General features: G+C 38.8%; 1 protein-coding gene across 3 annotated transcripts in view; it reads left to right on the top strand.

Annotated features, from left to right (window-relative positions):
• The window catches only part of RBBP8 (RB binding protein 8, endonuclease), a 30,802-nt gene extending 21,625 nt beyond the window's left edge, over positions 1-9,177 (top strand). For all 3 annotated transcript variants that reach the window (XM_081013100.1, XM_081013101.1, XM_081013099.1), the window contains 3 exons: positions 733-829; positions 4,370-4,511; positions 8,634-9,177. In XM_081013100.1, coding sequence (XP_080869226.1) covers positions 733-829; positions 4,370-4,511; positions 8,634-8,731 — 337 coding nt within the window. In that variant the 3' untranslated portion in view covers positions 8,732-9,177. The remainder of the gene's footprint in view (positions 1-732; positions 830-4,369; positions 4,512-8,633) is intronic.
• Positions 9,178-13,590: the final 4,413 nt, after the last annotated feature.

Here is a 13,590-nt window from a genome sequence, read left to right as displayed (position 1 = left end):
AACTTTGAGAAGAGTCATAAAGAATGTGAACTGAGTGTAAAAATGCACTGCTTTATTTTAGTTAATTGTAGATTAAACATATACCTGTTTCCAGTTTGTGGAGAATGAAGAAGATGAAAGACATAGGGATATATCTTCCATTACTGTCAGTTATATTAACATGGGATCCTTACCATTCCTTCCAAGCCTCTCTGTCCATTGTTCAGCACCCTTTAAAGATGAACAGAGATTAACAGTAACAGTATTTAGTAGATTGCACTGATATGTTGTGCCTTTGCCCATTATACCTAAAATAATACTGTGGTCAAATCCTTTTGAAGTGAACAGGATTTGAATGACAATTATGGTGGCCATCTGTTCTTAACTCTCATTGGTTATATAAACATGAAAAAAGCAGTAAACATAAAAAGTAGCAAAATATTCAGATGTACAATATTTAAGTTAGCTGCCACAACAGTTATAGATCCCATTTTAAGTATGTTTTATAATTAATCGTAAAGCAACAGCAAAACCGAAATTGCTAAAGCAACTTGATGAAACATTAAACCAACATAGTTGTCTTAAATAGTTTTAAGTTGTAAAATTGTTTATAACAATGTGCTTTAATGCTGTAATTCACCCTGGGACCTTAGGGTAAAAGGCAGGTAATAAATAAGTAAATGATAGTTTTCTTATGCAAAAAACAATATTTGCAACCTTGTTTAGATCTTGCAATTTCTGTTTACTTTCCAGAAGGAACACTGTATTAGATTTTCCTCACATTGAGGTGGTCCGTAAAAAAGAAGAAAGGAAAAAATTACCTGGACACACTTGTAAGGAATGTGAAATAGTAAGTTAATTATTTTTCCTTGATATCATGAACCTCATTCTGTTTATTCAATAGAATAATTTAGGTATCTCATGAATTTCATATACAGAGACATATATCTGTAGCATAGCTGATGAAATGGTGCAGTGTGCATTTAACCAAGGTATGCATGACCCTTATTTTTGAATATTTAGCTACCTGCTTGACTGTAATATGTATTGGGAAGAAATGGAAATAACAGAGTGCAATAAAGACTGCTGATTTTGAACAGTGCAAAAATAGACTATAGATTAAAACTGAAAATGCCTGTGAAATCTCCTGGACACTTCTATAGGTGCACAGGGTCTCCTGCAACTTGAGATTTACAGTTTTTAACTCATGCTTCCGAGGATCCCCTGACATCAGAAGTTGCTATTCATATGGGGTGAGGGCTGCAGTTGGAAGAGAGCCCTAGACACTGCCTACATAGTTTTAGGATCTTAAAAAAAAAAAAAAAAAAAAATCCATACTAAGATTGAAATTGACCGTTTATCATCACAAGGGAATAATACATATTAATAATTTATAAACTGCTTTTCTACTTTAAGCATTTCTCCCCAGTCTTAAGTTATTGCATCAAATAACTTGATACAAATTTCATCTAATTATGCTGTAAGCAGAGTGGATAAAAATCAATGATTTTTTTAAAAAATTAAAAAATTTGGATTTTTAAATTTAAATCAGATTTTTTTAATCGGATTTTTAAAATAAAATGCTTTTGGAGGAAAAATCTTTCTAAAGATAGTTTTCTATTTAAATTACATTATAGTCCAAAGGCTATTCATCAGGAAATAAGGATTTGTTTAAAGTTTTTCATGTGTGCTAAAACTCAGTCTAAGGTGTTTTTTAAAAAACATACTTTAAAAAAGTTTAATCACATCGGTTAACAAAATTGTTTACACTGTTATTAAGTAAATGATTATTTTTCTCCTTCCAATAAAGTACAGCAGAAAAGTTGTCCAGATATAAACAATAATTTCATAATTATCTGTCTATGTATTTCTGATCGTATAACCAAATCAGTAATTTTTGATGTAACTAAAAACTACTCTGAAAATTTATTATTCCAAAAATGAAACCTTCCTCTGGTAGTAAATATTAAGAGGATGCCAGCAAGGTTGAACCTTTCTGTAAAAATGATTTAAATCAAGCCTTACTGACTAGTGATTTAAATCAATTTGATTTAAATCAAATCCACTCTGGCTGTAAGAGCACATGTAATTCATTCATTAATGTATTCTACAATTTGTTGGGGAGCATAGATGAGTCTTATACTATGTAAGAGATTCCATTTACTGTTTTTAACTTGTATTTCCATCTTTCTTATCTATTCTTCCCATTTTTTAAAAAACACACACTCAACTGTATGTTTCTGAAATTAAATATTTAAAAATAAGGAGCTTAATACAAACTTAATAAAAACTTTGCGATACCTTTCTGTATTGCACATAGCTTAATCTATAGCCTACTGTGAAGCTTAATTTTGTTCCAAAATATGTGAAATCCAGAAGCCTAGAATAATAAGAAAGGGACATAAAAGCAGCTCTGTGTCTTGTGCCAAGAGCTGTGTGTGAACAATTTTAATTTCCTGTCTCTGCATAGTGCAAGACTTCTCTTTAAGCACTTGTCTCTTGTTAGATTTTGGTGAGTTACTCATAGCAGTGACTATGAGATTGGAAACACATGGGGAATTTTTTTATAATGAAGAAATGTTCAGAATAAAGGCAGAATTTTAAAACACTTCTAGAAAGAGGCTTTTAATATAAGCAATCCAAGCAAACTATTTTCACAAAGGCAGGTGGAATTTCAGCAGTAGCATTGCACCAAAATAATGGGATGTGAGGCAGAATCATAGAATTTGTAGAGTTAGAAGGGACCATGAGGGTCATTTAGTCCAACCCCCTGAGATGCAGGAATCTTTTGCCCAACATGGGGCTCAAACCTATGACCCTGAGATTAAGAGTCTCATGCTCTACCAACTGAGCTATCATATGGGTTGACTACATTCAATATTTTGTACAGCCAATATGATAGTGCTTTGTGTTGTTTGGTTTTTTAAAAAATCCTGCCCAAAAGGCACCCTTTTTTGGTACACTAAGCTTCATAAATGAAATAAAATCCTAAGAAAAGAATGCAGGGCACTGTGGAACTCTGCCTAAACCCTTTCTTGGGATTTTTTTTTTTTTTAATAGATGTTAGGTTCCTCTGCTTTCCTCTTTTCTTTGTCGGTGGAAGTAGGGAAAACTTAGGGAATGGCCATAAGGCCCACCATTGCCACAGCAGAAAATCTTAGGTCTGAGAGAGACTTTCAGCTGAATGTGTGAACTGACTCCATGGATAAGCACTGCATGGGAGGTGATGTGAATGTGTTGTATGTGATGTTTGTTTTGCCCATGCAGTTCATCCCTTCAGTCACCAGAACTTGAATGTGTAAACCAGCCATTAAAATCCCACACGTTTTCTAAGCCCCGCTCGTCAGAAACTGATATTTTCTACTCACTGCCTACATGATATGCCCCTTTTGGCATTATATATTAGACCCTTTTTATGATTCCTCAGTCTTTGGAATTTGCAAGCTGTCAGATTTCTAGTTCAACTGAAGCAAGAATTTAGCTTTAAGAAAGAGATTTCTGAATACATATAGACAATGTGGTACTGCACAATATCTGTATCATACAGTTCTGACAGGGACCATGGCTTGAAGCACAGCATATTATCTTAGTAAACGCAAAGGGGATTAAATGTACTCCCTCTTGAAGTATTATGGAGCCTTCTTAAAGAGCTTTTATGTGTGAGTTTGTAGCTGTAATTCAGGTCAGTGGGAATATACTGCACATTGTTTTCGGAACCTTAGAACTGTCAAACTGCAAAGAAGCTAAAGGTCGCCTAGACTCAATACCCTGAAGCAGGAAACGGTGTACCAAACTTTTAAAGAGGAAAAAGATTGTAAAACACACCTGTTCTAAAATTATAAAATAAATAAGAATCTGGCAACAGACATCCCATTCTAAGAGAACATTAATATATTATCCTGTTAGAATCAGTTAGACATGAGGTGAAATGGGGAGCAGGAAGGACAAGAGTAACACTGTACCACTGTCAGGCCGGAATTGGTGAAATATGCTGCTAAATTCTGCACCAGCTGAAATTTCCAAACACTCTCCCAGCATCACCCTCTGGAAACTACCATCCAAGCAGGATCGGAACCACCGCAAAGCAGTACCACCCATCCCTAACTCGGGCAGCCACTCCAGAAGGATACCATGGTTGGTGGTATCAAAAGCTGCTGAGAGGTCAAGGATAATTAATAGGGACACATTTCCCTGTCTCTCTTCTGACAGAAGTCATCAACCAAAACAGTTTCTGTGCCAAACCCTGGCCTAAACCTTGATTGAAATGGAGCTAGAAAACCATTTTCTTTCAAGAGTGCCGGGGGGGGGGGGAATAAGTAATGGACCCTTTTTTGGGTATTCTGGTTCAGGAGTTATTTTTTAATACTGAGTTTCTGCAATATCTCTTTAGTACTATGCAGATTTTCCAGAAGAGGAGAGGGAAAAGAAGTTAGCTGCCTGTTCAAGGCATCGGTCTCGCTATGTTCCTCCTGATACCCCAGAAAATTTCTGGGAAGTCGGATTCCCGTCCACCCAGATGTGTGTTGAAAGAGGCAAGTATGTGAAATAGTGGCTTAAAAGGTGGTACAGTCACCTAATAGACACAGACCTGTCTTCTTCATATTCAGACTTGATCGTTGAGGTCTTCTGATTGAGCTGTTTTGGTGGTCGCCTAGACCCCTGAGGTTCAGCTGGCCTTTTCCAGGGGCCAAGTCTTTAGTGTGGCAGGCACTGCCCTGTGGAACCCCTTGCCACAAGTTTGCTAATCCTTGCTAATACAGGTTCGGCAGGCATGATCATTTTTAGACATATTTTTAAAACTGTGTGATTATGACAGGACTTTAAAACCTGAGATTCTTTGCCAACCAGCTCTAACTGCTGCGTTTGATGTTTTTATTGTAATACTGTGTTTTTGGTCTGTATACTGCCTTGAGATAGTTTATATGAATGTGCAGTTCACAAATATTAAAATAAATGTTGCGTCAGCCAATTGGGTTGTATTGAACATTACAGGAATCTGCAGTACCAGCCTACAGAACTACTACTGGGGGGAAACTGGGCCAGATTCAACTAAGTACTTTTCACTAGTAGGAGCCCGTACAAGAGCTCCTGTTAGCACAGAGGGGCTTTCCCCCCTCCCCTGCCCATGTATGTCAAAATTGGCTTTGAGAGGGTTGGGAGAAAAACCAGAACAGCACGTAGGAGGGAGGAGAGAGGTCATTTCATTGGACAAAAAGAAATGCTTGCATTGGTGGAACATGTTTTAGTGTGACGTTGAATTCCTCCCACTATTTTTACATTTACAGTGGTGCCTCGCAAGACGAAATTAATTCGTTCCGCGAGTTTTTTCGTCTAGCGAATTTTTCGTCTTGCGAAGCACGAAATCCCATAGGAATGCATTGAAATTCAATTAATGCGTTCCTATGGTCAAAAAAAGTCCAAACAAAGCCAAATTTGGTACAACAAGAGTTTATTAAGTGCTCTTTAAAGTCACACATACTGTAAAGAGCATTTCAAAAATTGAAGGAACAATAAATTAAGTTTCTAAACATGACAGAAAAACATTTAAAAATCAACAAAGTGTACAGTACATTTTCTAAGACTCTGGGGGACAACTCGAAGAAGGTTCCTCTTCCACTCTTTGCTTCTTGCTGAAGAACCCCCTCGTCAACTGTTCCCCCAGCCACCCACCACACAGAAATTCAAATCCAGAATTTTTTTTTAAAAACAGCAAGAGTGGCCCAATGGTCACAGAAAATCATAAAAATGCAGAAAAAAACCACACAAGCTTCCAGATTCTTGCAAACCCCTCCTCAACTGTTCCCCCAGCCACCCACCACACAGAAATTCAAATCCAGAATTTTTTTTAAAAAACAGCAGAGTGGCCCAATGGTCACAGAAAATCATAAAAATGCAGAAAAAATACACACAAGCTTCCAGATTCTTGCAAACCCCTCCCCAACACCAAGTCCTTGAATTCCAAACACCCCAACCCAAAATCCAAAAACCCCCCAAAAAGTTTTAAAAGTTTAACTTACCAAATGGCTGCAAAAGAACTTTTGGAAAAGCTTCAAAAATCACCAAAGTCTTCAAAAAAGGCTACCACACCGCATTCTATGAGTTGCTCCTCGAAGTCAAGTCGCAACTGTATTACCGGTGTTAAGAAAAAGGAAACAAACTTGCAAGACGTTTTCGTTTTTCGTCTTGCGAAGCAAGCCCATAGGGAAATTCGTCTTGCGAAGCAGCTCAAAAAACGCAAAACCCTTTCGTCTAGCGAGTTTTTCGTCTTGCGAGGCATTCGTCTTGCGGGGCACCACTGTATTAAAGTATTTCAAATACTTAACAAAGTGTTCCCTTTACTTAGCTACCCACCTGCCTGATAACAGAACTTACGACTGTTGATGTTTCAGAATGAGAAACAATGGCTGCATTGCACTTCATGGTAAACCAGTTACTAGTTTGCTATGAACACATAGACAACACCTGCTTGGCTCCTTCCTGGCACGAAACAATGATGCCTGGCTTAGTGTTAAATCTGAACTGGAGATCATGGTTTGATTTGTTTCAGTCAAACCACAGTGTGAAGGAAGGGTTTGTTCTTTGCTTCCTGCTTTCTGTTTGGTTTGCATAAGCCAAATGGTTCAAATGTAATGCTAAGTCAGGGATTTTGTAGTTTTTTGTTCACACTATGGGGGCAATGAAACAGGAGCCATCTGTGCATCTGTCGTAAACAATTAATCATGGTTTACCATGATGTGCAAATGTGACCAACATGAAATAGTTTGGTGGGGAAAAGAAAAAGAAACCCAGCACATAAATATTCAAGAAAAAATGTTTTGTATAGTTTACCACTGTATATGTAATCAGAAGTAGTATTCATTGGTGGAATCCTCCTTAAATCAGTTTCTAGTTGCTGCAGTACACACATTCTTTATCTGAATCCAATTCAGGCATCAAATGATCTCCCAGTAGATTAGTGCTATACTGCTTTCATATGCAGGAAGCCATGAAAAAAACTATAGCAATCCCATTTCCTTTTAAAGAGTATCTAGAGATCATCAGCTTCCTCATAAAATACCTCTTTAGTTTAGAGTTTTCATGTCAGAAGCCTTTCAAGCACAAAGTTACTCTTAGTTATTTAGAATGCCATTATTTAAGTGGGTGTACTTGAGAAAAGCGCCTAACTTTTTTCACTCTGCACTGCCAGTGGCACTTCACAACAAAGAACAACTTATTAGACTAACATTTTTATGCGAGGAGATGGAACAGCAGGGAGCCAATTTGTCCTGTATCTGGAGCTCAGGTCACCTGTTTTACTAGCAGGAAGACTAGACAAGACTCAGGCGTTACTCGTTTGGGACAGGTAGAGTCTTTCCTGTTCTGTACAAGGGATGCCATGTCCAACATAGGGACCTGGCAAAGCCCAGACCTCCCACAAACTTTCTGCAGAGAACTGCCAGCACCAGTTGGCTCACTTGGATTTTGCTAAGAGGTGAAACTGAATCCATGTTCAATATACCCCATGTTCAAACCCTAAGCCAAGCAAGATTTCATCATCAGGTGCATAACCAGCATTGTGCCCAGTGTGTCAAACTATTGCTCAAAAGAAACATTTCTTATAAATAAAGCTAGGACAGCTTGTATGACGTAGGTATGTACCAAATAATTGCCTTGGCTGGGGTGCTATGGAAACTTAAACTAGGACCACTAAAATAAATGGGAGTGTGGCCATTTATTTCAGTGGATTGTGCTGGTAGTCTTTGGGGTTTTTTGCAATATCATTCATGTCTCATGAGAGTTCATCAGTGTTTTAAATGTATTAGTTGTGCACCCTGTTAAATATTAAGACATACATTCATTAATCTTTATAATAATAGCAAGTGATAATATTTTCAGTTTATTTAGCACTTTTCCTAAGTGCTGGAAGTACATCACAAACATACTTTCAGAAATATTTACTTGGTAGACTCAATATTATTATCTCCATATTGCAGACGCAGGCCTGAGTTGAAGTGATAGTAACTTGTGTCGCCCAATCAGTCCATTACTGTGATGAAAAATGAACCAGGGATACCTCCACTCTAAGCTTATTTTTGTAACCACTCTAGTATGCTAGCAAATTGTTTCCCTGTTTCAGCACAAAAAGTTACCCTTACATATAGAACTATAAGCTGTGCCACAATAGCAGTTAAGAAGCTTAAAACGCCAAATAACACTGTTTGGTATGCTGACCACAATAGTTTGGTTGCAGTAGTTCCACAGGCATACTCTTCCTAATCACTCCTGGCTGAAATCCAATACACTTATTTGTAATCCTGGATCAGAAGCTTATTTCAAGTACAAACTTTTAAAAGAAATGTATTATAACCAGATAAATTGTTAAGAGTGCAAATAATTTCACAAATTTGTGAGTCAAGGCCCCGCTCCCCGCTTTGTGATGGAATAAGACACATGGACACAAGCATTTTCGGTTAATGGGCTAAAAAGGGCCACAACTTTATATTGCTTCTAACATTAGACGTTTCGTATGGACACTTTTTTACAATTTTTAATATAAAAATTTAAAAAGCCATTTAACACTGAAATAAGCAGGAATTTCTCCCAGCTCTGTTTGATAGTGCTTTCTCTTGCCCAAATCATGTGTTGAAATTTCGTTGTGTCTTTTTTTTTTTTAGGTTACATAAAAGAGGACCTTGCTCCCTGCCAGCGTCCTAAAAGAAGACAGCCTTATAATGTGATGTTTTCTCCAAAAGGCAAGGAACAAAAAACATAACTTGAGGAATAACATTTTACAAATTGAGAAATCCTTTTGTTTGTTTCCATAAATATTTAAAGTCAGTGAAAAAATAAATCCATCTGAAAATCATGGTACCTAAACACAACTATTTAATGTATATATATTTTGGGTTTTGTATATATGTTTGTGTCTTGTCCTGATTTTGCACCTTGTAGTTTGGAGGACCTGTTTTCTGTTCCTTTGGAGTCTGCAGTTCATCTCCCTACTGGCTACATTTACATGGTGTAAGTTGGTGTCACTTTCGGGGGCCAAGCACATTGCAGCTGCTAACTTCAGGTCTAGGAGATTCCTGTGAACTTTAGTTGGAACTTTAGAGGGTGCTTCCATGTTGCACTGGATAACTTAAATAATTTGTAACCACTTTCCTTTTGTAATAATTTTTGGGGGGGAAATCTAATAAAAATGGATTTTCTTAACTATGACTCTTCCTACCTGGTCTTTCCCAAATCTTTTATTTTGGATTTAAATACTTATTTGTCCAACAGATGCGTTAACACTCATAATTTAGCAGTTGTATTATTAACCCTACACCATCATTACAAAGCCCCCCCAACAACACCAGAACTCAGAAGAAATGCAGTGCAGAACAAATTCATGAAGAAATGAGGCTGGGGAAGTTGGGAGGGGGGGGAGCAAACTAACGAAGCCATTTCTACATGTATAGTGTAGCATGGTGGACATCTTTGAGAGTGGCAGCCATAGGGTTTTTAGAAATTATATATATATATATATATATATATATATATATATATATATATATATGTGTGTGTGTGTGTGTGTGAGAGAGAGAGAGAGAGAGAGAGAGAGAGAGATAATGCTGCTGATACCATGTGCTCCATGATAGTGAGAAAAGTTCTAGAATCCTTCTCCCGTAGGAGGAGAGCAAAGAGTCAGTAATAAAAACTACTCTAAGAATGACTTGACCCTCTGTCCTAAACCAAACCACTAAATTATTTACATTAGTTTACAAGTAACCTGAACTAGATAACTGACACCATGGATTACCTAAGAGGTGTAATTACTCTGGAAGTTCTCTTTCCACTCTGGAAAGAAAGGAACAAATTGAACTTGGGAAGCTTTGTCTGATTCTGAAGGACGCGAGTTCATTTGAATGTTCACTCCAGGATATTCTGGGGGAAATACTTTTACAGCAGACAGAAATTAAAAGGTGAACTCACTTCCTTCAGATTCAGACAAAGTATCCACATCATACCTTTAAAGTGTTTAAAGCATTATCATACCACTTTTAACTGTTATGGTTTCCCCCCCCTCCCAAATATTTACAGCACCCTTAACAAACTAAAGTTCCCAGTATTCTTTGGGGAAAGTCGTAGAAGTTAAAATAGTATAAGAGTGCCTTAAATATATGTGTGGGTATGAAAGATAGCTCTGCTTGCTGTTATCTGTGGAAATCTGCACAAGGTTGAAATTGTCACATTAAAGCTCCCCTCCTTTTTTTTGTCTGACACTGCATGAAACTCACAAAGAAGCACTTCTTTTCTTGGTGTGGTATTAAGTTAAGTAGATACCTAGTTGTACAGCACTTCCTTGTGAGGGTTGAGAACTGGCTACAGTATATGGGGGGGGGGTGGAATCCCATTGAGAGAACTGCGGTATTCATTTAGAAATGGTAGCCTGAGATTGTTTTGTAAAGATAGCCTTCTTTATTGAAATATTTGTTTGAAATACAGTTCATGAGCTAGACAGCTAGTAATCCCTTGTTGTTTTTGCCTATGTTGCTGACATCTGTTTGGCTTCAGAGAGGTCTAGATGCATCCTTGCTACAGTATTCCTTTTCCAAGGCAAGTTTTCTAAAGAGGGGGGTGACCTTGGTGGTGTGGGGACTGACAGGGACAACAAGGGCTGGGGGTGACACACAGGCTGTCCTGCGTTCTGTGCTAGCTTGCTCCCTTCAGATGTGCTGTCCCACTGCCCGAGTCAAAGGAATATTCACTTGTGCTAGCAGACTGAATTCAGAATGTGAAGAGCCTGGCAAACTTCACTGAGTTATCAAAAGGTGGGCTGAACAGCAAGACTGCTGAAAATAACACTGTCAGGAGACTGTCCTTGGGTTAAGCAGCCAGACAGCAGGTCAAGCCAGGCTTCCAACAGAATGAAACTACTACTGCAGCTAGAGCATAATGAACATGCTTTTTTATTCCTTTTTTTAAAAAACAGCCTGAAGGAAATAAATTTTGCTCCACCAAGTTGCTAAGCAACAGCCACCAGAAGGTGCAACCAGAGGATAGCAGTTCTTGGTATTACAGCACCTAGTGGCTTTAAAACACTGGACCGGTTAACCCTTAACTTTCACTTGTTGGAATGGTCCCCTGACATTGCTATTCCAACAAACCGCCAGCCCATGTTTTACACCTTGTGGTATCCCTTTGTTCACTGTATCCTGAACATCCTTTTTATTTATGAAACAAATAAATATGCCAGTCATCTAATTCTTGGTGTTCATATTAAATTTTGTGTAATATTGACGTTACGTAGCCCATTATGTAAGTTAACATACTCTCTGCATGGAGGAGTATCTTCCTCTTCTCCTGGCCTGGCCCTCACATCCTGTCCACCAGTGAGTAGCAAGGAGATTGGCTGATGCTATGCCCTTTGCTCCCAAAATGCTGCACCTAGAAATGCAGCTGCTTCGCATAACCAAGGGTGGCTGGCTACAGGGCTGATTGAGCTATCATGTAGCTATATTCAGAATATGATTCTGTGTTTTAAACTCATGTACCTCAATTCCCTGCACCTGTTTGCAAGGAACGAGAAGGAAAATGCAATTACAGTGGTACCTCAGGTTAAGTACTTAACTCGTTCCGGAGGTCTGTACTTAACCTGAAACTGTTCTTAACCTGAAGCACCACTTTAGCTAATGGGGCCTCCTGCTGCTGCTGCGCCGCCGGAGCATGATTTCTGTTCTCATCCTGAAGCAAAGTTCTCAACCTGAAGCACTATTTCTGGGTTAGCGGCGTCTGTAACCTGAAGCGTATGTAACCTGAGGTACCACTGTATTATGCAACACTTCAAATGTAGAATAAAATGCCAGAATTAAAGCTGGTGTGTATGTTTAGGATACTCTTCACATTCAAGGCTGAACTCCACATTAAAAAGGTAAAGGTAAAGTACCCCTGACAGTTAAGTCCAGTCGCGAACAACTCTGGGGTTGCGGCGCTCATCTCGCTTTACTGGCCGAGGGAGTCGACGTTTGTCCCCAGACAGTTTTTCTGGGTTATGTGGCCAGCATGACTAAGCCACTTCTGGCGAAACCACAGCAGCGCACAGAAATGCTGTTTACCTTCCCGCCAGTACATATTTATCTACTTGCACTTTGGCGTGCTTTCGAACTGCTTGGTTGGCAGGAGCAGGGACTGAGCAACGGGAGCTCACCTCGTCGCGGGGATTCAAACCGCCAACCTTCCGATCAGCAAGCCCAAGAGGTTCAGTGGTTTAGACCACAGCGCCACCCGCCACATTAAGGGAACCCAAAGAAGGTAACACACTACAACGTTGTATCTCCCTCAAACATTTGAAGATTGGAATAAAAGTTGGTATTTATGTTCAGCAGCCTAGATAAATTGCAAAACAACCTGGTCTCTTAAGCACTATACTTTACTAACCGGTATCTCCGCTTACACTGAATATTGGTTGGATTTGGCAGACATACATTAATGGATATTCATGCCCATCATTTCTCCAATAGGAGACAACTAGTGTAAGTTAAATACAGGTTGCACATTTCAATAGCTTTTGCAGTTACACTAACAATGTACAGCTTTCAGGTTGACTTGACCCAATTGTCTTTTGGCCTGTGCAAAACCAATCTGTTCTTCAAAACTTACTCTACACATGTAGTGTAGTTATGCTTAAATGTACAGCTATGAACAAGCCCTTGGTCTGTGCATGCAGCCCCCATGCAAGAAATAAAACCAAGAAACATATACCGGTAATTGTAAAAATGGAAGGAGATACCAGGAATGTATCTAAACCCGAGCTTTGCAAACTGTGTGTCACAATGTTAGTATGTCGGCTGCAGTGTGTAGGTGTGCCGGGTGAATGCTCCCCACACTCTTCCCAGGGCTGGAAAGGGGTTAGTTTAACCTCCGGTTTGCTAGTAAAATTGAATTATTGTATCGCAAAATGATGCATGTCTAAACAGTGTGTCACCAACATGAAAAGTTTATAGAGTCCATTCCTTACAGACAAACTTGCTGTTTGCTTTTTCAATTTGTTTCAGTGCTATAATCATAAGCTTGGGCATTTTTAAAAAAAAGTATGCTGAGCTTGCCTGTACAATCATGAAAATTATACTGTCTACATCAGGATCTTTTCCACCCAGGAACACAACACTGGCAATTAGAATAATTTGGCCACTAAAGCAGCAATCCTATGTACTTGGAATAAGCTCCACCCAACTCAGTAAGACTGGTTTACAAATGAATGCACATAGAATTCGGCTGAATGACAAATAAGTTATAATCTCTGAATTGGTAGCCTTAATTTTCTATTTCATATATAGCAACAGCAAATCCAATTATGCATCCTTCTGTAGCCAAAACAACAGTAACAACAATAGCCCAGTGAGGACTGAGCATGCTCAGTGGGCCCAGAATGCTAAATGACTGGAAAGAGATGGAAAATACGGGGGGGGGGGGGGAGAGAGAATAGAATGGCAGATTCTGGAGGAACGCATGGCTGGCTGGCTGCTCCCACCCATGAACTTCACACTATAACATTTTGTTGCAGGTCCAATTTGTAGTATGCTGCAACCCCTTGTCTCAAGGGTTGGGTTTCTTCCGACAAATATATAAACTATGGCTATGCTCTGTTGT

This window comes from Podarcis pityusensis (genome assembly GCF_964106645.2).
Source record: "Podarcis pityusensis genome assembly, chromosome: 7".
NCBI classification, from domain to species: Eukaryota; Metazoa; Chordata; class Lepidosauria; order Squamata; family Lacertidae; genus Podarcis; species Podarcis pityusensis.
Note: the sequence above shows the minus strand (reverse complement) of the source record. Positions and strands in the feature narration are given on the sequence as shown.